This window comes from Bos javanicus, chromosome 5 (genome assembly GCF_032452875.1).
Source record: "Bos javanicus breed banteng chromosome 5, ARS-OSU_banteng_1.0, whole genome shotgun sequence".
Classification (NCBI taxonomy): Eukaryota; Metazoa; Chordata; class Mammalia; order Artiodactyla; family Bovidae; genus Bos; species Bos javanicus.
In genome coordinates this window covers 29,082,431-29,109,446 of record NC_083872.1, presented here as the reverse complement: position 1 = coordinate 29,109,446, position 27,016 = coordinate 29,082,431, and the positions used below count along the sequence as shown (strand labels likewise).

At 45.3% G+C, this 27,016-nt stretch overlaps 1 protein-coding gene across 1 annotated transcript; it reads right to left on the bottom strand.

Annotated features, from left to right (window-relative positions):
• SMAGP (small cell adhesion glycoprotein) lies at window positions 1–25,441 on the bottom strand. The gene is made up of 4 exons (XM_061416066.1): window positions 25,244–25,441; window positions 24,492–24,563; window positions 1,974–2,054; window positions 1–1,311 (listed from the first exon to the last, which is right to left on the bottom strand). Exons 2-4 carry the CDS (start codon window positions 24,523–24,525, stop codon window positions 1,133–1,135), a joined length of 294 nt encoding a protein of 97 aa, XP_061272050.1. The 5' UTR covers window positions 24,526–24,563; window positions 25,244–25,441; the 3' UTR covers window positions 1–1,132.
• Window positions 25,442–27,016: the final 1,575 nt, after the last annotated feature.

The following is a 27,016-nucleotide window of genomic DNA, read 5'->3' as shown; positions in this document are numbered from 1 at the left end:
TTAAGACCTTGAAGGAGGTTTAGTTTAATTCCAAAATAAACAATGCATGGAGAGTTAATGATTTCTACCAAAACGCTGTACCTTTTAAATATGCCTCATTTTGAGATGGATGAAATGAGATAGAAAGGGCACTGGTGGGAAAAGTCACAGGTTGTTGCTGGTTCCCTCTGTGTGTACACAGAATGGATCAGGGACATCCTGGCCCTTGCCAGGATGGAGGCTAAACAACTCATCTCCCAGGGTCTATTTCTAATGATCCTCTTCTAGGACAAACTTCCCAGGACCATCTCTGCTGCAAACGTGAGATTGTTCTGGGAACTTCTGAAACTTCCCTGGGGCCCCCTTTGCTTGGGAGAGAACACAGGTAAGAGTTGAGTAAGCAAAAAATGGACGTGAACTTGAGCAAACTCTGGGCGATAGAGGACAGGGAAGCCTGGCATGCTGCAGTTCATGGGGTCACAAAGGGTCGGACATGATTGAGAGGCTGAACAAAAACGACAGAGCAAACTGTCACAAAAGTTCCAGCAAAGATAAGTCAAAGTATAAAGATGGTGATTTTTTTGCACATGAGAATCTGATTTCTGTATCAATAAACAATTTTAATTCCGATAAAAATAGCATATATCTGGATCGTTGGGGGATAAGGAAAGGAAGGGCTCAGATTAAGGGACGTGGCATGTTCATCAGGAGGGAGGTCTCCACAGTTTCCTGGCCCAGCCTTTCCTTGTGCTCTGCCTCTGGGAAGAACTGAGGGTACTACTTCCACTTGGCTTGTCACTAGGTGACCAGGTAAGGAACAGAGGAGCATCCAGTGACCCCCAACTCTCTTCTTCCCTTCAACCTGTGAAAAAGTGAAGATGCCTGGGCATGCACTCCAGTGTTGCCAGCCCAGCACCATTTCACTCATCAGTCAGAAGCTGAGTGACATAGGCCTGGCTAGAGGCGTGAGCAGCTAGCTTTGTGTCCCTGGTCCATGGTGTCGGTGATGCTGGCATTTAGGCCCATGTCCTGGAAGGAGCTCAGGTCTACCCATATCAATCAACGCTTCTCACCGGTTTCAGGTAAAACCTTAACCTAATAAATAGTGTGATAGCACTGGAACCTGGATAAGCTCCTGGGGGCCTGGGAACCATTAGATGAAATATTCTTCCTTTTCTCTGCCCTTGGCTGAGTCATTCTCCATCAGGACAACGGCGCCGGGCTCGCCATCTGCAGGTTCGTAGGTGACGTAGCTGCCTTTGTTCTTGTACAGGTAAAAGAAGATCAAGATCACGACTGAGAGCAGGGTGAGGAAGACCACGGTGATAACAACTTGGAAAGGAGAGGGAAAATGCAGACATGTTTCAGGATTCGGGCGTCTCAGTAACTCACGGGGTCCCCTGCTTTAGACGATTCCCTCACTCGTAATGAGAAGCCTCATGCTGTTAACTAGCGTCTAAGTCCATATTCTCCCACCAAGCCCAACTTCCTCAGCACATGATATCCAGAGTCTCCTTGGGCTTAAGGACTTTTGATTTCTGTCAAAATGAACTCCTGCTCAACTAGTCCTGATGATTATGATAGAAACGGAAGGAGGGAAACAGGAAATCGCTTATCCCAACAGGAAGAGTTTTTAAATCCATAGCCTCCTGTAGGGGTTTCTGACCCCTCCCATCCTCTCTCACCACTCAACAAACCACACACGTCCTCATCCCTACCCCCACACCCGACTGCAGCATCCATAGGCAGTGCATCTATTTGTGGCCATCTCCCAACCTCTCAATAACTGGCAGTGCCTCTGATGTGAAGCCTCTGTGTGTGTAACATAACTTACATGCCAAAGTGAACCCACTAATAGATTTGGTCTCTAGTTTGTGGTGCTGTTCTGTACAGGGAGAATCTTAATCCATCACATTGGTTTCTTGGCTGTCTTTGGAGCAAGAGGGCCCCTGAGCTCAGAAGGCCCCTTGGATTTGACTCAGAGTCTTTGTTACCTGCAATGAGAGCTGTGCTGGCTTCAGCTTCTGGAGACAGGGCCTCAGTGGCCTGTAGAATTGTGGTAGCCATCAGTTCTTCTGGAAAATTTAACAAAGTGGAAAAGGAAATAGGGTGGAATTCTTTTGTTCTAAAACACATATTTATCCTTCAATTTCACCACCCCCACTTCTGCCCTATTCAAACTTTCATCATTTAACTCTTATAGGATATCTGTATAGAAAAACCTGGAGAACAAAGGAGAAAACAAACCACCACAATGAACATTTTGATAGATTCCTCTCTGTCTAACATAGTAGTTAAGAGTATGGGCTCTAGAATCTCCTAGTGGTACAGTGGTTAGGACTCTGCATTTGCACTGCTGAGGGCCCGGGGTTTGATCCCTGGTCAGGGAACTAAGATTCTATAAATTGCACTGCCTGGCAAAAAAAAAATACACACATACAAACATATATACATATATACCCGCAAGGTTCAAATCTGAGCTCTATCTTTAACTAGCTGTGTCATTTTTGGAAAACTACCTAACCCATCTGTGCATTTGCAAACTGGTGATAACAGTACCTACTTTATAGGGTTGTTGTGACATGTAGTAATTCAATAGGGTATGTTATTGTTAGGAATATACATGTTTACATAAATGAGATCAAATAATGAATGCATATACATGTATGTGTATTTATATTATAGAGCACATGCATTTCTTTAATGTTCTTACAAACTCTTTGTAAACATTTTGTTTAAATAATGAAACATTTCTCCTTCCCTCATTAAAACCCTTTTCTTCACTTTCAGAGTAGGCCTTGCAATTTCAAAGTTTTTGAAATAAGGCCTCTCCTATCCTAAAATATATCCCATACCTCCTCCTGCTATATTGGTCTATCTGTCCTTCAGAGCCTGTAAGTCCCACTTCTAAAAAGTCACTACCCAGGCTTCCGTTTCCATAAGAAGTCAGGAAGCCTTTCAGTTTTCTCCTAGTCAGCATTTTACTGTAGGTGCTCCCCAGGTGGCGCTAGTGCTAAAGAACTCGCCTGCCAATGCAAGAGACTTAAGAGATTGGCTTGATCCCCGGGTTCAAGAAGCAGTGGCTGCGCGGGCGCTGGAGGGCTACTCCACGTTCAAGGTCAGGAGGGGCAGCTGTGAGGAGATACCCCTCGTCCAAGGTAAGGAGCAGCGGCTGCGCTTTGCTGGAGCAGCCATGAAGAGATACCCCACGTCCAAGGTAAGAGAAACCCAAGTAAGACGGTTAGGTGTAGTGAGAGGCATCAGAGGGCAGACACACTGAAACCATAATCACAGAAAACTAGTCAATCTAATCACACAGACCACAGCCTTGTCTAACTCAATGAAACTAAGCCATGCCATGTGGGGCCACCCAAGACGGGCGGGTCATGGTGGAGACGTCTGACAGAATGTGGTCCACTGGAGAAGGGAATGGCAAACCACTTCAGTGTTCTTGCCTTGAGAACCCCATGAACAGTATGAAAAGGCAAAGTGATAGGATACTGAAAGAGGAACTCCCCAGGTCGGTAGGTGCCCAATATGCTACTGGAGATCAGTGGAGAAATAACTCCAGAAAGAATGAAGGGATGGAGCCAAAGCAAAACCACCACCCAGCTGTGGATGGGACTGGTGATAGAAGCAAGGTCCAATGCTGTAAAGAGCAATATTGCATAGGAACCTGGAATGTCAGGTCCATGAATCAAGGCAAATTGGAAGTGGTTCAAACAGGAGATGGCAAAAGTGAACGTCGACATTCTAGGAATCAGCAAACTAAAATGGACTGGAATGGGTGAATTTAACTCAGATGACCATTATATCTACTACTGTGGGCAGGAATCCCTTAGAAGAAATGGAGTAGCCATCATGGTCAACAAAAGAGACCAAAATATAGTACTTGGATGCAATCTCAAAAATGACAGGATGATCTCTGTTTCCAAGGCAAACCATTTAATATCACAGTAATCCAAGTCTATGCCCCAACCAGTAATGCTGAAGAAGCTGAAGTTGAACGGTTCTATGAAGACCTCCAAGACCTTTTAGAACTAACACCCAAAAAAGATGTCCTTTTCATTATAGGGGACTGGAATGCAAAAGTAGGAAGTCAAGAAACACCTGGGGTAACAGGCAAATGTGGCCTTAGAATATGGAATGAAGCAAAGGCTAATAGAGTTTTGCCGAGAGAACGCACTGGTCATAGCAAACACCCTCTTCCAACAACACAAGAGAAGACTCTACACATGGACATCACCAGATGGTCAACATCGAAATCAGATTGATTATACTCTTTGCAGCCAAAGATGGAGAAGCTCTATACAGTCAGCAAAAACAAGACCAGGAGCTGACTGTGGCTCAGACCATGAACTCCTTATTGCCAAATTCAGACTTAAATTGAAGAAAGTAGGGAAAACCACTAGACCATTCAGGTATGACCTAAATCAAATCCCTTATGATTGTACAGTGGAAGTGAGAAATAGATTTAAGGGACTAGATCTGATAGATAGAGTGCTTGATGAACTATGGACGAAGGTTCGTGACATTGTACAGAAGACAGGATCAAGACCAACACCATGGAAAAGAAGTGCAAAAAAGCAAAATAGCTGTCTGAGGAGGCCTTACAAATAGCTGTGAAAAGAAGAGAAGCAAAAAGCAAAAGAGAAAAGGCAAGACATAACCATCTGAATGCAGAGTTCCAAAGAATAGCAAGGAGAGATAAGAAAGCCTTCCTCAGCGATCAATGCAAAGAAATAGAGGAAAACAACAGAATGGGAAAAACTAGAGATCTCTTCAAGAAAATTAGAGATATCAAGGGAACATTTCATGCAAAGATGGGCTCGATAAAGGACAGAAATAGTATGGACCTAACAGAAGCAGAAGATATTAAGAAGTAGTGGCAAGAATACACAGAACTGTACAAAAAAGATCTTCACGACCCAGATAATCACAATGGTGTAATCACTGACCTAGAGCCAGACATCCTGGAATGTGAAGTCAAGTGGGCCTTAGAAAGCATCACTACGAACAAAGCTAGTGGAGGTGATGGAATTCCAGTTGAGCTATTCCAAATCCTGAAAGATGATGCTGTGAAAGTGCTGCACTCAATATGCCAGCAAATTTGGAAAACTCAGCAGTGGCCACAGGACTGGAAAAGGTCAGTTTTCATTCCAATCCCAAAGAAAGGCAATGCCAAAGAGTGCTCAAACCACCGCACAATTGTGCTCATCTCACACGCTAGTAAAGTAATGTTCAAAATTCTCTAAGCCAGGCTTCAGCAATATGTGAACCATGAACTTCCAGATGTTCAAGCTGGTTTTAGAAAAGGCAGAGGAACTAGAGATCAAATTGCCAACATCCGCTGGATCATCGAAAAAGAAAGAGAGTTCCAGAAAAGCATCTATTTCTGCTTTATTGACTATGCCAAAGCCTTTGACTGTGTGGATCACAATAAACTGTGGACAATTCTGAAACAGATGGGAATACCAGACTACCTGACCTGCCTCTTGAGAAACCTATATGCAGGTCAGGAAGCAACAGTTAGAACTGGACATGGAACAACAGACTGGTTCCAAATTGGAAAAGGAGTACGTCAAGGCTGTATATTGTCACCCTGCTTATTTAACTTCTATGCAGAGTACATCATGAGAAACGCTGGGCTGGAAGAAGCACAAGCTGGAATCAAGATTGCCGGGAGAAATATCAATAACCTCAGATATGCAGATGACACCACCCTTATGGCAGAAAGTGAAGAAGAACTAAAAAGTCTCTTGATGAAAGTGAAAGAGGAGAGTGAAAAAGTTGGCTTAAAGCTCAACATTCAGAAAACTAAGATCACGGCATCTGGTCCCATCACTTCATGGGAAATAGATGCGGAAACAGTGTCAGACTGTTTCTTGGGCTCCAAAATCACTACAGATGGTGACTGCAGCCATGAAATTAAACGACGCTAAGGAAAGTTATGACCAACCTAGATAGCATATCCAAAAGCAGAGACATTATTTTTACAACAAAGTTTCGTCAAGACTATGGTTTTTCCTGTGGTCATGTATGGATTTAGAGTTGGACTGTGAAGAAAGCTGAGCGCCGAAGAATTGATGCTTTTGAACTGTGGTGTTGGAGAAGACTCTTGAGAGTCCCTTGGACTGCAAGGAGTTCCAACCAGTCCATCCTAAAGGAGATCAGTCCTGGGGGTACTTTGGAAGGAATGATGCTAAAGCTGAAACTCCAGTACTTTGGCAACCTCATGTGAAGAGTTGACTCACTGGAAAAGACTCTGATGCTGGGAGAGATTGGGGGCAGGAGGAGAAGGGGATGACAGAGGATGAGATGGCTAGATGGTATCACCGACTCGACAGACATGAGTCTGAGTGAACTCCGGGAGTTGGTGATGGACAGGGAGGCCTGGTGTGCTGCGATTCATGGGGTCGAAAAGAGTCGGACACGAATGAGCAACTGAACTGAAGTGGGTTGGGAAGATCCTCTGGAGGAGGGCATAGCAACTCACTCCAGTATTCTTGCCTGGAGAATCCCATGGACAGAGGAGCCTCGTGGGCTATAGTCCATGGGGTTGCAAGGAGTCCGACATGACTGAAGTGGCCTAGCACATAGGGGTTTGAAAGGTAACAGTTAAGGAAGTATTACTGGGGACTCCCCTGGTGGTCCAGTGCTTAGGAATCCACCTGCCAATGCAGGAGACACGGGCTTGATCCCTGGTCCCAGAAGATTCCACATGCCCTGGGGCCACTAAGCCTTTGTGCTGTAATTACTGAAGCCCGCACGCCTTAGAGCCCGTGCTCCATAAGAGAAGCCACTGCACTGCAACTAGAGAGGAGTCCCCACTTACTGCACCTGGGGCAAGCCTGCACACTGCAGTGCAGACCCACAGCAGCCAAAAGAAATATATAAATGCAGTAAAAAGCAAACAAAAATTCCATTCCTGCTGACAACAGACATTTCTTTCAATGTCTATTTAAAAGGAAAAAAAAAAGGAAACATTACTGTGGAACAGAGATATCCCAGGGAAAATAGTCTGACTGACCCTGGAAGCACCCATAAGAGGCATCTCAACATGCACTTGATAATAGCTGTTGTGTAGTTGCTACGTTGTGTCTGACTCTTTCCCACCCCATGGACTGCAGCTCACCAGACTCCTCTGTCCATGGAGTTCCCCAAGAATACTGGAGTGGGTTGCCATTTCCTCCTCCAGGGGGTCTTTCTGACCCAGGAATTGAACCTGGGTCTCCTGCATTGGCAGGCTGATTCTTTACTGCTGAGCCACCAGGGAAGCCCAAATAGGAATAGTAGCACTCATTAAGTCTCACCTTCTGCCAGGTATGTGCCAGGTACACTGCTGCTGCTGCTGCTAAGTCGCTTCAGTCGTGTCCGACTCTGTGCGACCCCACAGACGGCAGCCCACCAGGCTCCCCCGTCCCTGGGATTCTCCAGGCAAGAACACTGGAGTGGGTTGCCATTTCCTTCTCCAATGCATGAAAGTGAAAAGTGAAAGTGAAGTTGCTCAGTCGTGTCCGACTCTTAGCAACCCCATGGACTGCAGCCCAACAGGCTCCTCCGTTCATGGGATTTTCCAGGCAAGAGTACTGGAGTGGGGTGCCATTGCTGTCTCTGGCCAGGTACACTGGGGGTGAGCAAAAGAGACACCATCTACCTTCATGGAGCTCAGCCTCCACCACACCAAGTTCACAGTTAAGAACTTCGATACAGGTGGCAAAGGCAACATGCAGGTGAGCATGTGGCAGAGGGGCTGAGATAGTCTTCTGGCAAGAACAGCCCCCTCAGGAAGCAGGATTTGAGCTGCAAGCTGAAGCTGGGGTAGGAGTTTCCAGGGTGATAGGGGCGCGATATGGAGTACATCCTAGGCAGAGAGAAGAGCCTGCTCAAAGCTCTGAGACGAGAGGACGTGAAGGCCACTGTGACTGGAGCACAGGGAGTGAGCCTGATTCCTATCTTGTCTGACACCTTTGGGATTCCACCCAGGATAGTGGGGAATTCTGCAGATGATCCCAGTTTTAACAGCTGCCATTTGCTAAGTCCCTACTCTGTGCTGGGTACTTCCTACACACAATTATTAATCCTTAGAATACCAGTCATTTCACAGGAGGTGTTTTTATTTGCTAATGCGGACTCCAAAGCTCCAGGGAGAGTTGTGACATGTCCTGTATTACTCATGAAGGAACAGTGGAAGGAGTCACAATCTGAATCTAGGACTACCCCTCTCAAAGCCCAAGCAAGGTTTTTTTTTTTTTAAATACTTTTTTGGCCACACCACACAACATGTGGGATCTTAGTTCCCTGACCAGGGGCCGAACCCACACCCCCTGCATTGGAAGTACAGAGTCTTACCCACTGCACAGCTGGTAAATCCCCCAAGCAAGCTATTTATACTAAACCTTCCTACCACTAGGGAACATCTTTTTTCCAACAGGGAAAAAAAGGAAAAAGTAGCGAAAGATAACTATGAGGTAGCACAACAAGATTTCCAAAAGTGCAAAGCTTTAAAAGATATGGACAAATACAGGAAAAATAAAACAGAAACAGAGGACCACAACCAAATACAGACTGTTGTGCTACAAAGATTGCTCTTTTAACGTGCACTTGCTCACAGGCGACTGGTGAACAGGGAATGATATCAGAATGATACCTGTCATGCTGGTTCATGTACAACTTCAAGCTTTCTACCACTAAAGAGTGAAAATCGAAAGTGTTGGTTGTTCAGTCGTGTTTGACTCTTTGTAACCCACAGACTGTATGTAGCCTGGTAGGTTCCTCTGTCCATGGGATTCTCTAGGCAAGAATACTGGAGTGGGTTGTCATGGCCTCTTCCAGGGGATCTTCCTGACTCAGGGATCAAACCTGAGTCTCCTGTAGCTCCTGCATTGGCAGGCAGGTTCTTTTCCACTAGTACCATGAACTAAAGAGTACATTTTAGCAATAGAGAAAGACCTTAAGAAACATAAAATTCAGTATAAGTACCTTCCTTGGATGCAGGTATCAGTTGGTTTCCACTTATATTAAGCCATCTGGCGAAGCAATAAATGGAAACGAAGGTGGTAAAAAAATTTTCCCTCTATACAACACATCAGATGAAGGGAGACCCCTATACGAAATTTGCTAAGTTATTAAGCTGCTTCAGTCGTGTCCGACTCTATGCGACCCCATAGACGGAAGCCCACCAGGCTCCCCCGTCCCTGGGATTCTCCAGGCAAGAATACTGGAGTGGGTTACCATTTCCTTCTCCAATGCACGAAAGTGAAAAGTGAAAGTGAAGTCGCTCAGTCGTGTCCGACCCCCAGCGACCCCATGGACTTCAGCCTACCAGGCTCCTCCATCCATGGGATTCTCCAGGCAAGAGCACTGGAGTGGGGTGCCATTGCCATTATTTATCTCTATGCAAAAAACACCAGAAGAAGGCAGATCCTACATCAGATTTTTAATTTTGATGAAAACAGTCTTTCTTGGAAGTGACATCTCTCTGGAACCTACCTCTAATCTAGCTGGAAGCACACTCCCCAGGGCACAGGGGTCTAGGACGGACAAGGATTCGAGGTTCAACTGTTAGCAGAGATTTGACTGCTAATATTTTAATTCAGATTGTTGTTGTAGTTCTAGGGTTCTTGTTACAAAGTTACATAAGTTTTGAGTGTTCTGTCCCAATTCTGTATTTCCTGTAAGCCCATTTCCAGTAACGTGATTTCAGAAGGTGAGTCTTAAAAAAAAATGCACATAAAAGCTAATAGCAGAAACTTAGAGAACCGTATCAGGAAACTGTACACAGCTCCAGCTGGCAAAGGACACTGGAAGGACAATTTTAAAAGTGTTATATTTGGAGCAAAAACAAGGAAATGGGACAAGTCTGCTGTCTGGCACTGAAGCTAAGAGATTGGAGGTAACAGAGAGACTAGAACTCTTTCAGCCCCTTTTGCCTCTGTCTCCTGTCAAAGTGAATGATTTCTGCACTAAAAGAGTAGCAGGAGCCTTGGCAACATGGGGAAGTGAGCTCAAGAGAAGCGAAGCAAAAAGCACCAGGCTAATCTAAAAGGGATTCAGTTAAGTGACAGTCAAGGGCACTGAGAGGGTATGTTAATGGGACAGCTATTGGTGACACAGGAGCTTCTGAGAAAGACAGAGGGGCCAGAAGCCTGAAGGGCCACAGAATGGGGTGGGTTCTATAAACAACTGGTGGAAACTGATATCATTCCCAGCAAAATTCTAGTACAAGTTATAAGGGACTGCTTTGGGGGTCTTGAACTTGAAACCACAAGCATTAAGAGTTAGTGTGAGACCACTAGGAGTAAGCTAGGTCAGACAAGTCACACAGCCTTTTTAGACTGTCCAGAGAATGAGAAATTAAGAAGTTAATTCAACAAGTATTTATGGAGTATATACTTTGGACCAGCCTCTGTTCGATTATAGATTAGTTTGGTTATAGATTAGTGAACACAACAGGCAAAATCTCATGCGTTCATAGTTCCTTAAAAAAATTAAATAGAATTATCACATGATCCAGCAATTCCACTTCTGGGTATTTATCCAAAAGAAATGAAGGCAGGAACTGGGACTGCTTTTTGTACACCAATGTTCACAGCAGCATTATTCACATTAATAACTAAAGAGTGAAACAACTCAAGTGTCCATCAACAGATGAACAGATAAACACAAGATGGCATAATTATATATGTGTGTGTGTGTGTGTGTGTGTGTGTGTTATGTATATGGGCTTCCCTGGCTATGGTTTTTCCAGTAGTCATGTATGGATGTGAGAGTTAGACTGTGAAGAAAGCTGAGCGCTGAAGAATTCATGCTTTTGAACTGTGGTGTTGGAGAAGACTCTTGAGAGTTCCTTGGACTGCAAGGAGATCCAACCAGTCCATTCTAAAGGAGATCAGTCCTGGGTGTTCTTTGGAAGGAATGATGCTAAAGCTGAAACTCCAGTACTTTGGCCACCTCATTCGAAGAGTTGACTCATTGGAAAAGACCCTGATGCTGGGAGAGATTGGGGGCAGGAGGAGAAGGGGATGACAGAGGATGAGATGGCTGGATGGCATCACCGACTCGATGGACGTGAGTTTGAGTGAACTCCGGGAGTTGGTGATGGACAGGGAGGCCTGGCGTGCTGCAATTCATGGGGTCGCAAAGAGTTGGACACGACTGAGTGACTGAACTGAACTGGTGCCTCAAATGGTAAAGAATCTGCCTACAATGCAAGAGACCTGGGTTTGATCTCTGCATTGGGAAGATCCCCTGGAGAACAGGATGGCTATCCATTCCCATATTCTTGCCTGGAGAATTCCAAGGACAGAGGAGCCTGGTGGGCTACAGTCCATGGAGTTGCAATGAGTCAGACACGACATACACACATACATGTGTATGTGTATACACACACACACAATGGAATATTATGAAGCATTAAAAAGGAAGGATGTTCTGACACATGCTACAACATGAACTTTGAAAATATGCTAACTGAAGTAAGCCAGTCACAAAAGCACAAATATCACATGATTCTACTTATTTGAGGTACCCAGAATAGTCAAATTCATAGATACAGAAAGTGGTTATCAGCAGCTGGGAGGAGAGGAGAATGAGGCGATACTGTTTAACAGGTACCGAGTTTCAGTTTGGGATGACAAGAAAGTTCTAGAGATGGATAATGGTGATGGCTGCAGAACAATGTGAATGTACATAATGCCATTAAACTGTATCCTTTAAAATGGTAAATTTTATGTTGTGTCTAATTTTACCACAATTTAAAAAAAACAAACCCATTTTGTCAAACAATTTACATCCTGATTGGGGGAAGATGGACCATGAACAGATAAAGAAGTAAAGGTTGTACCACATTAGACTTTGGTTAGTGCTATGTAGAAAATAAAAGCAGGAAAGGGAATCAGGAGTTGGACTGTGAATGGGGTGGCCAGGGAGGTGACTTGAGTAAAATAAACACCTATAGAAGGTGAGGGGGGGAATTCCCTGGCAGTCCAGAGTTTTCACTGCTGAGGGTGCAGGTTCAATCCCTGGTCAGGGAACCGAGATCCCACAGGCTGCATGGTGTACCGAAAAAAAAAAAAACCACAACTGAGATTTCCCCATGGTCCAGTGCCTGGGAGTCCACCTGCCAATGCAGGGGTCATGCGTTCAATCCCTGGTCTGGGAGGATTCCACATGCCTTGGGACAACTCCACAACTACTGACCCCATGCTCTACAGCCTGTGCTCTGCAACAAGAGGAGCCACCACAATGAGAAGCCCAAGAACCCCAACTAAAGAGCAGCACCCGCTCACTGCGACTAGAGAAAGCCCAAGCAAAGCAACGAAGACCTAGGACAACCATAAATAAATTAAAAAACTGGAATCTGGGAAGGAGGTCTGGACTAGAGATTTAAAAAGTCAGCACAGGGCTTCCTTGGTGGCTTAGTAGTAAAGAATCTGCCTGCCAATGCAGGAGATACAGGTTCAATCCCTGGCCCGGAAAAATCCCGCATGCTGCAGAAAACAACTCAGAGTCTGTGCTCTAGAGCCCAGGAGTCACAACTACTAAAGCCTGCATACCCTCGAGCCCATGCTCTGCAACAAGAGAAGCCACCACAACAAGAAGCCCCAGCACTGCAGCCAAGAGTAGTGCCCACTCGGCACGACGAGAGAAAAGCTGTCACAGCAGCAAAGACCCAGCACAGCCATGAAGAAATAATTTATTAAAAAAAAAAAAAAAGCCAGCATATTTACAAACATAAGACTGAATGAGATCACCAGGAGAGTAAGTACAGACAAAGAGGACCACGGACTGAGCCCAGGGAGGGTTAGGAGGCTGAGGAGTAGCAGCCAGACAGACCAAGCAGAAGGACTACCAGGATTTGCCATGCAGAGGTCATGAGGAACTTTGACAAGAGGTTTGGTGAAGTGCTGAGTATAAATCCCAGGTTTACAGTGGGTTCAGGAAAAAAAGAGAAGGCAACCTAAATGTCACCTGACAGATGAATGGATCAGAAGACGTGGTGCGCGCGCATGTGCGCGCGCACACACACACACACACACACACACACACACACACACACACACACACACAGTGGGATATCACTCAGCCATAAAAAGAATGAAATAATGCCATTTGCAGCAACACGGATGGACCTAGAGATTGTCACACTAAGTAAGCCAGACAAAGACAAACATGATATGATATTGCTTATTGTAGAATCTAAAAAAAATAAATGAACTTATTTATAAAACAGAAATAAACCCAGACACAGAAAACAAATTTATGGTCACCAAAGGGGAAAGGGGGAAATTAGGAGCTTGGGATTAACACATACATGCTGCTGCTGTTGCTGCTGCTAAGTCGCTTCAGTTGTGTCCGACTCTGTGCGACCCCATAGACAGCAGCCCACCAGGTTCCCCCGTCCCTGGGATTCTCCAGGCAAGAACACTGGAGTGGGTAGCCATTTCCTTCTCCAATGCATGAAAGTGAAAAGTGAAAGTGAAGTTGCTCAGTCATATCTGACTCTTAGTGACCTCATGGACTGCAGCCCACCAGGCTCCTCCGTCCATGGGATTTTCCAGGCAAGAGTACTGGAGTGGGGTGCCATTGCCTTCTCCAACATATACATGCTACTATCTATAAAATAATTAACCAACAAGGACCTACTGTATAACACAGGGAACTATATTCAATATTTTTTAATAACCTATAAGGGAAAAGAACCTGAAAAAGGATACATAAGTATCTACTGAATAAATAAATCATTGAATCACTTTGCTGTACGCCTGAAACTAACACAATGTGTAAGTCAATAATTACAATTACACTTTAGTAAAAAAGAAAAAAAGAGAAGGAAAGGCACTGATGACAGTATATAAACTCTCTTATTTTTTGCAAAGGTGAGCAGGGAAATAGAGCTATAGCTGGAGGGGGGGAAGAGAGTTCAAGTTTTTCGTTTTTGCTTTTTGGATGGGAGAAATGACAGTATGTTTATGTATGGATACGAATGACTCAGATGAGAGGGAACAATTGACGGCTGGAGCCACGTCCTTGAAGGGATGGGATCCAGTGCACAGATGGAGGAACTGGCTGCAGACAGCAGAGATCACTCGTGATTAATGTGCACGTGGGCACAGAGGCGGGTAGTATGTAGATGGGGGCAGGGGAGCCTTCGGTAGTTCTGAGAACTCTAATTTGCTCCAGAAAATAGAAGGTCATGTCATCAACTTAAGAGTAAGGATGGGGAGGGGGTGGGTTAGGGGAGTTGAAGGTGCTGCCTGAATAGCTAGCGTCTCATCCGAGAACACATGATTGAGTGTTTATAATATCTCTGTGGACTAACACAGCCTGGCTTTATTGAGGACTAAGTGGAGTAGTAATTGGCCATCAAGGAATGGAGTGATGCCAGTCTAAACAGAGCTTCTTCCGCTGGGACTTGACCTTAGTTCTTTTTGAATTGATATTATTATGACAGACCATGCCAGGGCCAAATTAAGGCCTTTATGTAATTCAAAATAAAAATGTTAAATCACAAGATAGATATAACAAAGTCCAATAATACATTTTCCCCTTATGGTAACAACTCTTTTTTGAGTTGTTACAACTAGCTTTTTGGCTAGTGTTTTAAAAATAGTGAGGGGGACTTCCCTGGTGGTCCAGTGGCTGGGACTCCACGCTCCCAATGCAGGGGGCCTGGGTTTGATCCTTGGTCAGGGAACTAGATCCCACATGCCGCAACTAAGACCCAGCACAGCTAAATAAATAAAAATAAATATTTTTAAAATACACATAAATGAGGGAACTCCCTGGTAGTTCAGTGGCTAGGACTCTGTGCTCTTGCTGCTGAGGGCCCAGGTGCAATCCCTGCTCAGGGAATTAAGAGCCCACAAGTCGGGGAGCACGGCCCCCCAAAAAGTAAATATCAAATTCTTTGCAAGAGCTTTTGTTTTGGTGTTCTGCCTTATTGGTGCCTTCCACACAGGCCTAGTGTGGAAGGGTTTAGTGTCCTTCAGGTAAATACAGAGCCCAGTAGACCCAGGGAAGTTTTGGCAAATTTGTGAAAGACACAAAGTCAGAGGAGCCACTGATAAGTTGATAAACAGAGATTAAAAATGACTGGAGAAATGGGCCAGATTTAACAAGATGAGAATTCAACAGACTCCTTGCTCTTAGGTCCAGGAAATCAACTACTCACAAATAAAGCAGGGGGAAGCCACAGCTTAGTGGCAGCACCTATAAAAGACTTAGCAGTGGGATCAGTAGAAACTCACTGACGCTGGAAGCACAGACCTCAAAGCAGTGAAAGCGACAGGGAGGTGGTAGGATTTCGGACGCCTTTTAGTTTCTTCTATATCTTTTCCTTTATCTTTCAAATTTCTTACAATGATAATGACTTTTATAATCCTAAAATATTAAAAACTTGCTCTTATTTTCAGTTCAGTTAAGTCACTCAGTCGTGTCCGACTCTTTGCGACCCCATGAACTGCAGCATGTCAGGCCTCCCTGTCCATCACCAACTCCCGGAGTTCACCCAAACCCATGTCCATTGTGACGGTGATGCCATCCAACCATCTCATCCTCTGTCGTCCCCTTCTCCTCCTGCCCTCAATCTTTCCCAGCATCAGAGTCTTTTCCAATGAGTCAGCTCTCCGCATCAGGTGACCAAAGTATTGGCGTTTCAGCTTCAACATCAGTCCCTCCAATGAACACCCAGGACTGATCTCCTTTAGGATGGAGTGGTTGGATCTCCTTGCAGTCCAAGGGACTCTCAAGAGTCTTCTCCAACACCACAGTTCAAAAGCATCAATTCTTCTCTGCTCAGCTTTCTTTATAGTCCATCTCTTGCATCCATACATGACTACTGGAAAAACCATAGCCTTGACTAGACCGTCCTTTGTTGGCAAAGTAAGGTCTCTGCTTTTTAATATGCTATCTAGGTTGGTCATAACTTTCCTTCCAAGGAGCAAGCATCTTTTAATTTCATGGCTGTGATCACCATCTGCAATGATTTTGGAGCCCAGAAAAATAAAGTCAGCCACTGTTTTCCCATCTATTTGCCATGAATTGATAGGACCGGATGCCATGATCTTTGTTTTCTGAATGTTGAGCTTTAAGCCAACTTTTTCACTCTCCTCTTTCACTTTCATCAAGAGGCTCTTGAGTTCTTCTTCACTTTCTGCCATAAGGGTGGTGTCATCTGCATATCTGAGGTTATTGATATTTCTCCCAGCAATCTTGATTCCAGCCTGTGCTTCTTCCAGCCCAGCGTTTCTCATGTACTCTGCATAGAAGTTAAATAAGCAGGGTGACAATATACAGCCTGGACGCACTCCTTTTCCTATTTGGAACCAGTCTGTTGTTCCATGTCCAGTTCTAACTGTTGCTTCCTGACCTGAATATAGGTTTCTCAAGAGGCAGGTCAGGTGGTCTGGTATTCCCATCTGTTTCAGAAGTTTCCACAGTTTATTGTGATCCACACAGTCAAAGGCTTTGGCATAGTCAATAAAGCAGAAATAGATGCTTTTCTGGAACTCTCTTGCTTTTTTGATGATCCAGAGGGTGTTGGCAATTTGCACCATGAATATAAATATGGCCTCTAATAATGGTATCAGCAGTGCAGTCCCACTCTGTGCCACTCCTAGGCTGCTGAGTTGAGTCTGGGTGTTTTTGAGTTGAGCAGGCAACACATTGAATGGCTTGGAAACCATATCAGATAAGGAAAGCTTGCAAGAGAAAGCTCAAAGTGAAAACCCGGTCAGGAAGCAAGGACTAGGACTTGAGTGCTGTCTTCGAATACATCAACTTGTACAAGAGGACTACTGGCAGAAACTAATGGGAGATGGGTGTCTCCCCCAGAGAATGAAGGGCAAAGCGGGACAGATGCTCCATGGGGAACGGGAAAGAGAATTCCAGCTCAGAAAGGGTAGCTGAACTAGCTGACCCTCCAAGACTTTTCTCAGTCTTAATGTTAGAATTTTTGAAAATATGAAGTCTTTTATCAGAATTCTCTTCAAATTCAAATCTTCAAACTGGTGACATCTCAGTGAAATCTGTAGTTTGTTAACAGTATCGTGCCAGTGTTAATTTTTTGGTCTTCACAAATGTACTGTGGTTCTCCATATCGATGGCAAATGTACCGAATGACATTTGAGGTAACTAGAGGGTACTGTTTCTGTCCTTTATCCAGCCCATCTTTGCATGAAATGATCCCTTGGTATCTCTAATTTTCTTGAAGAGATCTCTAGTCTTTCCCATTCTGTTGTTTTCCTCTATTTCTTTGCATTGATCACTGAGGAAGGTTTTCTTATCTCTTCTTGCTATTCTTTGGAACTCTGCATTCAGATGCTTATGTCTTTCCTTTTCTCTTTTGCTTTTCGCTTCTCTTCTTTTCACAGCTATTTGTAAGGCCTTCCCAGACATCCACTTTGTCTCCTGCACAATGTCACGAATCTCCATCCATAGTTCATCAGGCACTCTGTCTATCAGATCTAGTCCCTTAAACCTATTTCTCACTTCCACTGTATAATTATAGGGGATTTGATTTAGGTCATACCTGAATGGTCTAGTGGTTTTCCCCACTTTCTTCAATTTAAGTCTGAATTTGGCAATAAGGAGTTCATGGTCTGAGCCACAGTCAGCTCCTGGTCTTGTTTTTGCTGACTGTATAGAGCTTCTCCATCTTTGGCTGCAAAGAATATAATCAATCTGATTTCGGTGTTCACCATCTGGTGATGTCCATGTGTAGAGTCTTCTCTTGTGTTGTTGGAAGAGGGTGTTTGTTATGACCAGTGCGTTCTCTCGGCAAAACTCTATTAGCCTTTGCCCTGCTTCATTCTGTATTCTAAGGCCACATTTGCCTGTTACCCCAGGTGTTTCTTGACTTCCTTCCTACTTTTGCATTCCAGTCCAGAATATAAATTGCATTATATATTCCCTATAATGAAAAGGACATCTTTTTTGGGTGTTAGTTCTAAAAGGTCTTGGAGGTCTTCATAGAACCATTCAACTTCAGCTTCTTCAGCGCCACTGGTTGGGGCATAGACTTGGATTACTGTGATACTGAATGGTTTGCCTTGGAAACGAAGAGATCATTCTGTTGTTTTTGAGATGGCATCCAAGTACTGCATTTTGGACTCTTTTGTTGACCATGATGGCTACTCCATTTCTTCTAAGGGATTCCTGCCCACAGTAGTAGATATAATGGTCATCTGAGTTAAATTCACCCATTCTAGTCCATTTTAGTTTGCTGATTCCTAGAATGTCGACGTTCACTCTTGCCATCTCCTGTTTGACCACTTCCAATTTGCTTTGATTCATGGACCTAACATTCCAGGTTCCTATGCAATATTGCTCTTTACAGCATCAGACCTTGTTTCTGTCACCAGTCCCACCCACAACTGGGTGTTGTTTTTGCTTTGGCTCCATCCCTTCATTCTTTCTGGAGTTATTTCTCCACTGATCTCCAGTAGCATACTGGGCACCTACTGACCTGGGGAGTTCCTCTTTCAGTATCCTATCATTTTGCCTTTTCATACTGTTCATGGGGCTCTCAAGGCAAGAATACTGAAGTGGTTTGCCATTCCCTTCTCCAGTGGACCACATTCTGTCAGACTTCTTCCACCATGACCCGCCCGTCTTGGGTGGCCCCACATGGCATGGCTTAGTTTCACTGAGTTAGACAAGGCTGTGGTCCATGTAATTAGATTGACTAGGGCAAGGAGATCCAACCAGTCCATTCTAAAGGAGAGCAGTTCTGGGTGTTCTTTGGAAGGACTGATGCTAAAACTGAAACTCCAATATTTTGGCCACCTCATGCGAAGAATTGACTCATTGGAAAAGACTCTGATGCTGGGAGGGATTGGGGGCCGGAAGAGAAGGGGGTGACAGGATGAGATGGCTGGATGGCATCACTGACTCGATGGACGTGAGTCTGAGTGAACTCCAGGAGTTGGTGATGCACAGGGAGGCCTGGCGTGCTGCGATTCATGGGGTCGCAAAGAGTCGGACACGACTGAGCGACTGAACTGAACTGAAATGAAAGGGTACTGTACTATTTTTTCAACTTTTCTATAAACTTAACATTATTCCAAAATAAAATGTCTATTAAAAACATAACAAATTTTAAAGAATCTAAAAAAAAAGACTGGGTATACGTTTGTGTATATAACTGGTTCACTTTACTGTACAGCAGAAACAAACACAACATTGTAAATCAACTATACTTCAATTAAAAAAAGAAATCAGGGTCTTGCCTGGTGGTTCAGTGGTTAAAACTTTTGAGCTTCCACTACATGGGGCAGAGGTTGGATCCCTTGTGAGGGAACTAAGATTCTACACATCATGTGGTATCAGATCAGATCAGATCAGTCGCTCAGTCATGTCCGACTCTTTGCGACCCCATGAATCACAGCACGCCAGGCCTCCCTGTCCATCACCAACTCCCGGAGTAGCCAAAAAAAAAAAAAACAAGAAGAAGAATATGAGCTCAACTCTATGCAGTAGAATTTTTCTCAGACTATGGTCACAGGATGTTCGAGTGAATGAGCTGGGGCCTTTGGGCCCACACAAGATTTGAACCCATGTCTCTTATGCCTCCTGCATGGGCAGTCGGGTTGTTTACCACTAGGGCTACTTGGGAAGTCCAAGTATCACAATGGTAATCTATATTTGTGACTTAGAGCTCACAAAACATACGCTATTTTATCTCCACTCCAAGAATGTGATGTAACTAGGGTTGGTGTTATCACTACGTACAAGCCAAAAAACTGAGGCAGCTCAGCAAGCTTCATCCACCAGCCCCCCGTCACTCAGCGGTTGGCTGGGCCAGGCTACAAATTTGTCTCCTCACTTTAAGGTTCTCTCCAAAGTCTGGAACCATCCCTGTTCACTCCAGCCTGAACAGTTTGTTGAACTGTCCACTGGGTTTGGTTCTCAGAGCTTGACTGCAGGATGGAAAGGGTGTTCACTGAAGCACCATTTGCAAGAGTGACACATATCTGAACATCTATCAGCAGAGGAATGATTGAATAAATGACAGGCCATTCATTCTGGAAATAGTACACAGTTGTTAAAAAGAATGTGGTAGAGCTGCAATTACTGGAACAGAATATATGGTTAGACAAAAAAAGCACATTGCTAGGGCAGTATGTGTAATATGATTACATGTTTGTAAAGAAAAAGTAAGTTAAAATAAAACTATAAACACACACACATATATACACACACAGAGAGAGAAGTCTAGAAGGTTATTCCCTGAGGGGGATGTAATAGCTTTGTAATGAAAAAAACAACAATGAAATAAACTAAGTTCAGGAAACCTGGCATTAAGTGGAAGGAATGGTTTACTTCCATGATCTCCTTTTCTTATCCCATTTCTCTCCTGTCTCCTCTTCCAAACAAAGGAATAAGAATGCTTCTTTGTTCATTCCCTTCTTAGACATGGAAAGACTGTAGCACTGATTTTCTTTAAGGAGGGAGGCCTGGGGCTGAGGACCACAAGATTTGAGATTTGAGGCTAACCCAAATCCTAACCTACAGTAAATGAACTTCAAGATCTATTTGGCTCACCTACCCTTTTTTTTTTGGTTAATGTTAACCTAGATACTGGTTGGTTTCTTTGTAGCCCTTGTTCCTGGGCTAAATCTCTTATCACTGAGACATCAGATCCTTTGCCACCTGAGTCTGCCAACCTACTTATTTGCTCTAGCCCTGCCCAGCACAGGGCGGCTCCCTGAGTTCTCCTTTCCATGGGAACCCACCCTGAAATTCTGCTTCCTTTCTTCTTCCTTCTTTTTCATGTGCCCCGGCCATGGGGTGGAGTGGCTGAGAGCAGCACACTATGATGGAAAGAATACAGGCTTTAGAATAAATCAGACTTGGCACACTATCCTGCCTCTGCCATTATCAGTCAGAGAAAGCAATGGCACCCCACTCCAGTACTCTTGCCTGGAAAATCCCATGGACGGGGGAGCCTGGTTTGCAGTCCATAGGGTCGCTAGGAGTCGGACACGACTGAGTGACTTCACGTTCACTTTTCACTTTCATGCATTGGAGAAGGAAATGGCAATCCACTCCAGTGTTCTTGCCTGGAGAATCCCAGGGACAGGGGAGCCTGGTGGGTTGCCATCTCTGGGGTCACACGGAATCGGACACGACTGAAGCTACTTAGCAGCAGCAGCCATTATCAGTTGCTTAACCTTGGGAGAGTTTCTTAACCTCTGAACATTTAACTTCTCTGAACCTCAGTTTTTGCTTCTTTAAAATGAGAATGAAACATTCTCACAGGACTTTCCTGATGGTCCAGTGGTTGAGAATCTGCCTGCCAATGCAGGGGACACAGGATTGATCCCTAGTCTGGGAAGATCCCACATGCCTCAGGGCTACTAAGTCCGTGCGCCACAGTTAATGAAGCCCATGCACACTAGAGCCCATGCTCTGCAACAAGAGAAGTCATCGCAAAGATAAGCCTGTGCATGGCAACAAAGAGTGGCACCCACTTGCTGCAACTAGAGAAAGCCTGTGCACAGCAATGAGCACCCAGTGTAGCCAAAAATAAATAAATAAATAAATAAAGTTTTAATAAGTGCTCATAGGATTGTGATGAAGAATAACCATGATGAAAACCCCTGAGCGTCTAATCTAGAGTGAGGACAACCTAGTGTGACTAGGTGGCAAGGGATTGGGCTTTACTTGGTGGGGTGGGCAGAGCCCACAATGCCAAGTTCCACTCTACTTTCCTTCCAAGAGGGCAACTTATGTACTATGTACAACAGGCAACGTGCTAGGATCCACAATACTTCTAGGGGCCCATGAAAATGTTTTTTAATGATCTTAATTTCTTTTAAATCAGAAGAAAAAATTGATGAATGTTTATGTCTAGGACATTGTAATATTGTTATATCAATCAATTAATTATAAATATAATCATTAGTGATTTTATTATATTGATATTATATTCTTCCTTACAGCAACACAGTTGTAAAATACAATTTTTAATATATTACCTTTTTCAAATGGAGAAATGGGCCCACAAAGGCACACGTGCTAAGGGCCCATGAAGGTTACAATGTGGCCCTTACTTTCAACCCTCTTAAAGTCCTCCTTGGGGAGGACTTTACAGATTGACTGAGGAAAATGGATGTGAGAGGGCATAGGTAGGGAGGTGGGGAAGAGACATGCAAGGCCCTCAATGATCACATTCTTCCCAGTGCAAGCTCTCACCCTGTGGAATTTTTTCCATTTCTGTCCTAGGAACTTTATTAATACATTTGCTTGGACTCATTGGGTAGGGGACTATATGGTATGTTCTAAAATACCACTCTACTCAAGTCATTTGGTGGGTCAAAATTGTAAATATACAACTCAACAACAAAAAAACCAGACAATTAAAAAATGGGCAAGGACTTGAACAGACATTTCTCCAAAGAAGATATACAGATGTCAATAAACACATGAAAAGAGGTTCAACACCACTAGTCATTAGGGAAATGTAAATCAAAACCACAGTGAGATACCATTCACACCCATTCGGATAGCCACTATCAAAAATCAAAAAATAACAAGTGTTATAGAGATGTAGAGAAATTGGAACCCTAAGCATTGCTGGTAAGAATGTAAAGTGTACAGCTGGGAAACAGTATGACAGGTCTTCAAAAAATTAAACAGAATTACCACACATTTTTGCAATTCTACTTCTGGGTATAAATCCAAAAGAATTGAAAGCAGGGACTCAAAGAGATATTTGTAAAACCATGTTCACAGCAGCAGTATTCACAACAGCCAAGCAAGCCAAGTATCTACTGATGAATGAATGAATAAAAAAATGATGTACTTATATACATATATATGTATATAATATTATTCAGCCTTAAAAAGGAAGGAAATTCTGACACATGCTACAAAATGGATGTGCCTCGGAAATGTTATGCTAACTGAAATAAGCCAGACACAAAAGGACAAATTTTGTATGATTCCACTTACACTAGGTACTTAGTCAAATACAAACAGATGGAAAGTATAATGGTGGAGGCCAGGGGCTGTGGGGCACATAGAATGAAGAGTTATTATTTAATAGATACAGAGGTTCAGTTCGGGAAGGAGAAAAATTCTGGAGATGGATGGTGGTGATAATTGCAGAGCAACGTGAATGTCAATCAATACTTAACAGCACTGAACAACACGCCAAAAAATAATTAAAATGGTAACATTTATATTATGTTTATCTTATCACCAACTTAAAAAAAAAAAACAGGAATGTATATAGTTCTCCTTTTGCCCAAGTTCTAATTCCTTAGCTGCCAGCCAAGCGTCACTTCTCTTCCCTACAGGCAGGTATACTCTGGAGGCCCTGTCTTCTCCCTCAGGATACCCTCCAGGGTAAGCACAGGCTCTGCAGCTCACAAGAGGTGGCACTGCCTTTGTCCGGAATCCCTGCTGCACCCCTCTTGGCCTGTATAAACCTCACCCATCCTTCAAGCATTAGTGCTTCATCCCCTTCCCCACTCATGAAGCCTGTACTGACTAATCTAGCTGGTTACCCATTTCTGCCTTTTCTTATCTCTCAGCAGACAACTAAAGATCTGCATTGTGTTCATCACCAGTCATACAGGACAGCGCCTTCAACTTCCCCTGGGGTTCTCACTCACTTGTTTCCGCAACAGAAAAGCAGAGAATGTCTATCCTAATGACAGATGAGACCGTATATGAAAACAAAAGTATACAGACTAACCAAGGTTTCATTCTTCCCTCATCCCAATTAACATGCAATGAAAACAAGCTTAGTTTGTCCAGCTAGGTTTGTTTATGAAATGAAAGGCGGGACTCCATTCTCAATGTGAAGCAGAAGAAGAGGGGATACTAGCCTGAGGAACAAGGGTTAACAATAGTTTCAGGAACAAGGGGGTTTTGATGCTGGAGTGAATCATCAGAGGAGTGGAATTAGAAAGCAGGCTGAGGGACTTCCCTGGCAGTCCTGTGGTTAAGAATCTGCGCCTCCACATGTAGGGGGCCAGGTTCAGTCCCTGGTGAGGGAACTAAGACGCCACACGGCAGAGATTTGGGGAATCCCACACAACCGGGGCCCGGGGGAAAAAACAAGCAGAATTCCTTCCCAGGAATAGACGGACTTTTCTTACAAGCACCCAGTAATAATAACCCATGTTTTTGAGTGTTTACTAGATACCAGACACTGTGTTCAGTGTTTTACATGGATTATCTCATTTCACCCTCACAGATAATCTCCTAAGGTACTATTTCCCCCATTTTACAAATGAGGAGACTGGCGCTAAGAAGGTAGATAATTCACTCAAGGTCACAAAGCTCTAAGTGGTACCAGGAATGGGCCCAGGTCCATGAAACTCGATTCAAACTGTACTGAAGCGTGCAGTCAGGTTGCCTTTGGCTTCCTCCCGGGTTTTGTGGTGTCAGGCAGGTGGAGAGTGGTGGAAGAGTCTTCCCTTTTGGGCTGAGGCCTCAGGGAATTCCGGAACTGGGCTGGGGGTGAGGGACTTGAACTGGGAGAGGCGCTCACCTACCTGCTGGAGGAGGCGTGGTTGGAAAGCTAGTCATCGCGGTAGGTGATCGGGCACCGGTAGGGAGGTGCGGGTCTGTAGGAAAAGGGACAGAGCCCAGCATGAGGTGGGTGGGCCCGTGCCTGGGGCTGAAAACGACCGGAAATCCCAAGAAAGCCTCTGGTGCCAGGTTTTCCTGAATCCCTTCGCCTCCCCCCACCCACCCTTTCCCCTTTAAGCGTCTATCCCGAGATCCCTTCACTGGGTCACCACGTTTACCTAGGAGGTTTATCAAGGCCTGAGAAAGTTAGGTAGAGTCTGCAAATTAGCAACGGACCCGGGCTCGCCCAGGCGCGGTAATAGGTTCCCCCCCTACCACCGGCTCTCCCCCAGCCCGCGAGTTGGGGGAGCCGTCCACTAGGTGTCAGGAGAGCGCAGGGAGGGCAGGCCCCCGGCCCAGGCTCGGTGGCGGCGCGGGGGCAGGGACCCGGCCCCGCTGGGGGAGCCAGGAGCAGGGAACCGGATGGAGGGTCCTCAATCGTCCGCCGGCCCGTCCGAGACGGCCGGTTGTCGGGGCCCGGCTCGCCGCCCCCCAGCGCCCCTCGGTCATCCGCTGCGCCGTCCGCGCGGTCTACCGACCCCCGCTGGCCGGGCCCCTGGGCCCGCCCCCCACTTGGCCCTGCCGAGACTGGGACACCCTGGGGCCCTCGCCGCGTCCACGATCGTCGGAGCTCGCGGCCCCCGCCCCGGCCCGACTCCGCCCCGGCCCCCTTTACCGCGCCAGGCAGGGCTTGCTGCGCTCCGAGGGCGGCCCGTCCCGGGCACCGGTTCCGAGCCGCCGCGACGGGAGGCTCCAGCAGAGGCCCAAGTTCGGCAGCTCTGGGTTTCAGTTCCTCCGCGGCCGCGGTGGCTGCGGTGTGAGTGTGGGCGCCCGGCGCGCCCGGCCCTCCCGCCCTGCGCAGTCCCCTCCCCTGCGTGCTCACCTTACCAGTCGGACGGGCGGCGGGGACGGGCGGACGCCGCGCGTCCCTCTCAACTCGACGGGGGCGGGCACCGCAGGCAACGCGGGGACCCGCCGGGGACTCGGAGCTGAGGAAGCGCGCAGGGACGGGCAGAGTTAGCTGCCGAGGCCGGCGGGAGTAGGGGTGGGGGTGGGGTGGGGGCGGCCGACTGGGTGGGACAGGAAAAGAGGAGAGAAACCGCCCTCTGCAGGTTCCCTCTGCCCGCCGGGCCGCCTCTTGCTCCCCCGGGAGGAAAGGCTGCTTTTCCTTCTCCGATTGTCACTTTACTCTCCATCCGGAGCCGCTTCCTCCCCCGCCTCGAGGCTTCAGAGGGCACGGGATCTGATGAGCCCCGGGTTAGTGTGATCCATCCGCTTTCCCCGCCACCGACATTATTTGAATTTTCAGCAAATGAAAAGTTACATTTCACTTGAGTTTGCATGTCATTTACGTAAATAGGTCTGTGTGCAGAAGCTTGGAACCTTAAGCGAACGTAGTGGGCACACCTCGGGCCGGGGAGCATGGGGGTGCGGTGGGGAGAGGAAAGATGCCCGAATTCTTCTGAAGAGATGTGGTACAGAGGTTAAGAGACTCGTGGACTTGGGACTCAAACAGTCCCAGCTCCGCTGCTTCTTAGCCGTGTGACTTTGGGCAGATTAGTTAACATGTCTAAAATCTGATCCCTCATCCCTGAAATGGGAGACTGAAAAATCATGCCGTTTCAGTGTGGTTCTAGCACCTGGGAAACACCTCCATTTGAGACTAATTAATGCCAGACTTTAGTTACCTCTTGACTCACTTCTTTGTGGCAGGAAATGTTCCCAATTAGTGAGCTCGATGAGTAAGGCTGTAATGTCAGTGTTAACACAGGCTCTGGAATCTGCCCTGCCGTTTGATCTTGGACAGTTCTGTTTCATTTCTCTTATCTGGAGCAGTACCTGTCTCATAGAATTACTGTGGGGATGGAACGAGTTCATATATTTAAAGCATTAGAAGCTTACCTGGCACAATAGTGAGTGCTCAGTACATGTGATCTTGGCTTCTTACTTACTAGTTAGAACTCTTACGCTGCTCGACTTCCCTCTAAGTGTTACAGACTTCTATGCTTGCTTCTTATTCCTGGAAGTTCTCTAGCTTTGGGAATCAATATTTATATAAATTAGATAGAGGCATGAATTGCACTTGCTCATTTGGGAAACAAGGACTGAAAGACAGAGTCTCAGAGAATAGGGGCATAGAATAAGGGGAAAAAAAGCAAAGACTGCATCTAGAGGGTGGGGGGGGTTAAAGAGGGCGGGGACACATGTATACCTATGGCTGATTCATGTTGATGTGTGGCAGAGGCCAACAAGATACTGTGAAGCAATTTTCCTTCAGTGAAAACTAAATAAGTTTGGGGGGAAAAAAGCAAAGAATAAATAAAATAATAAGTAAGCAAAGATAGTTGTTTTTATTCCTAAAGATACTATTTGATTGGTTAAAAAAAGGAAAAAACAAAATAAGTTGATTGAATTCATTCACTTAAATATATATTCAACGATATAGCAG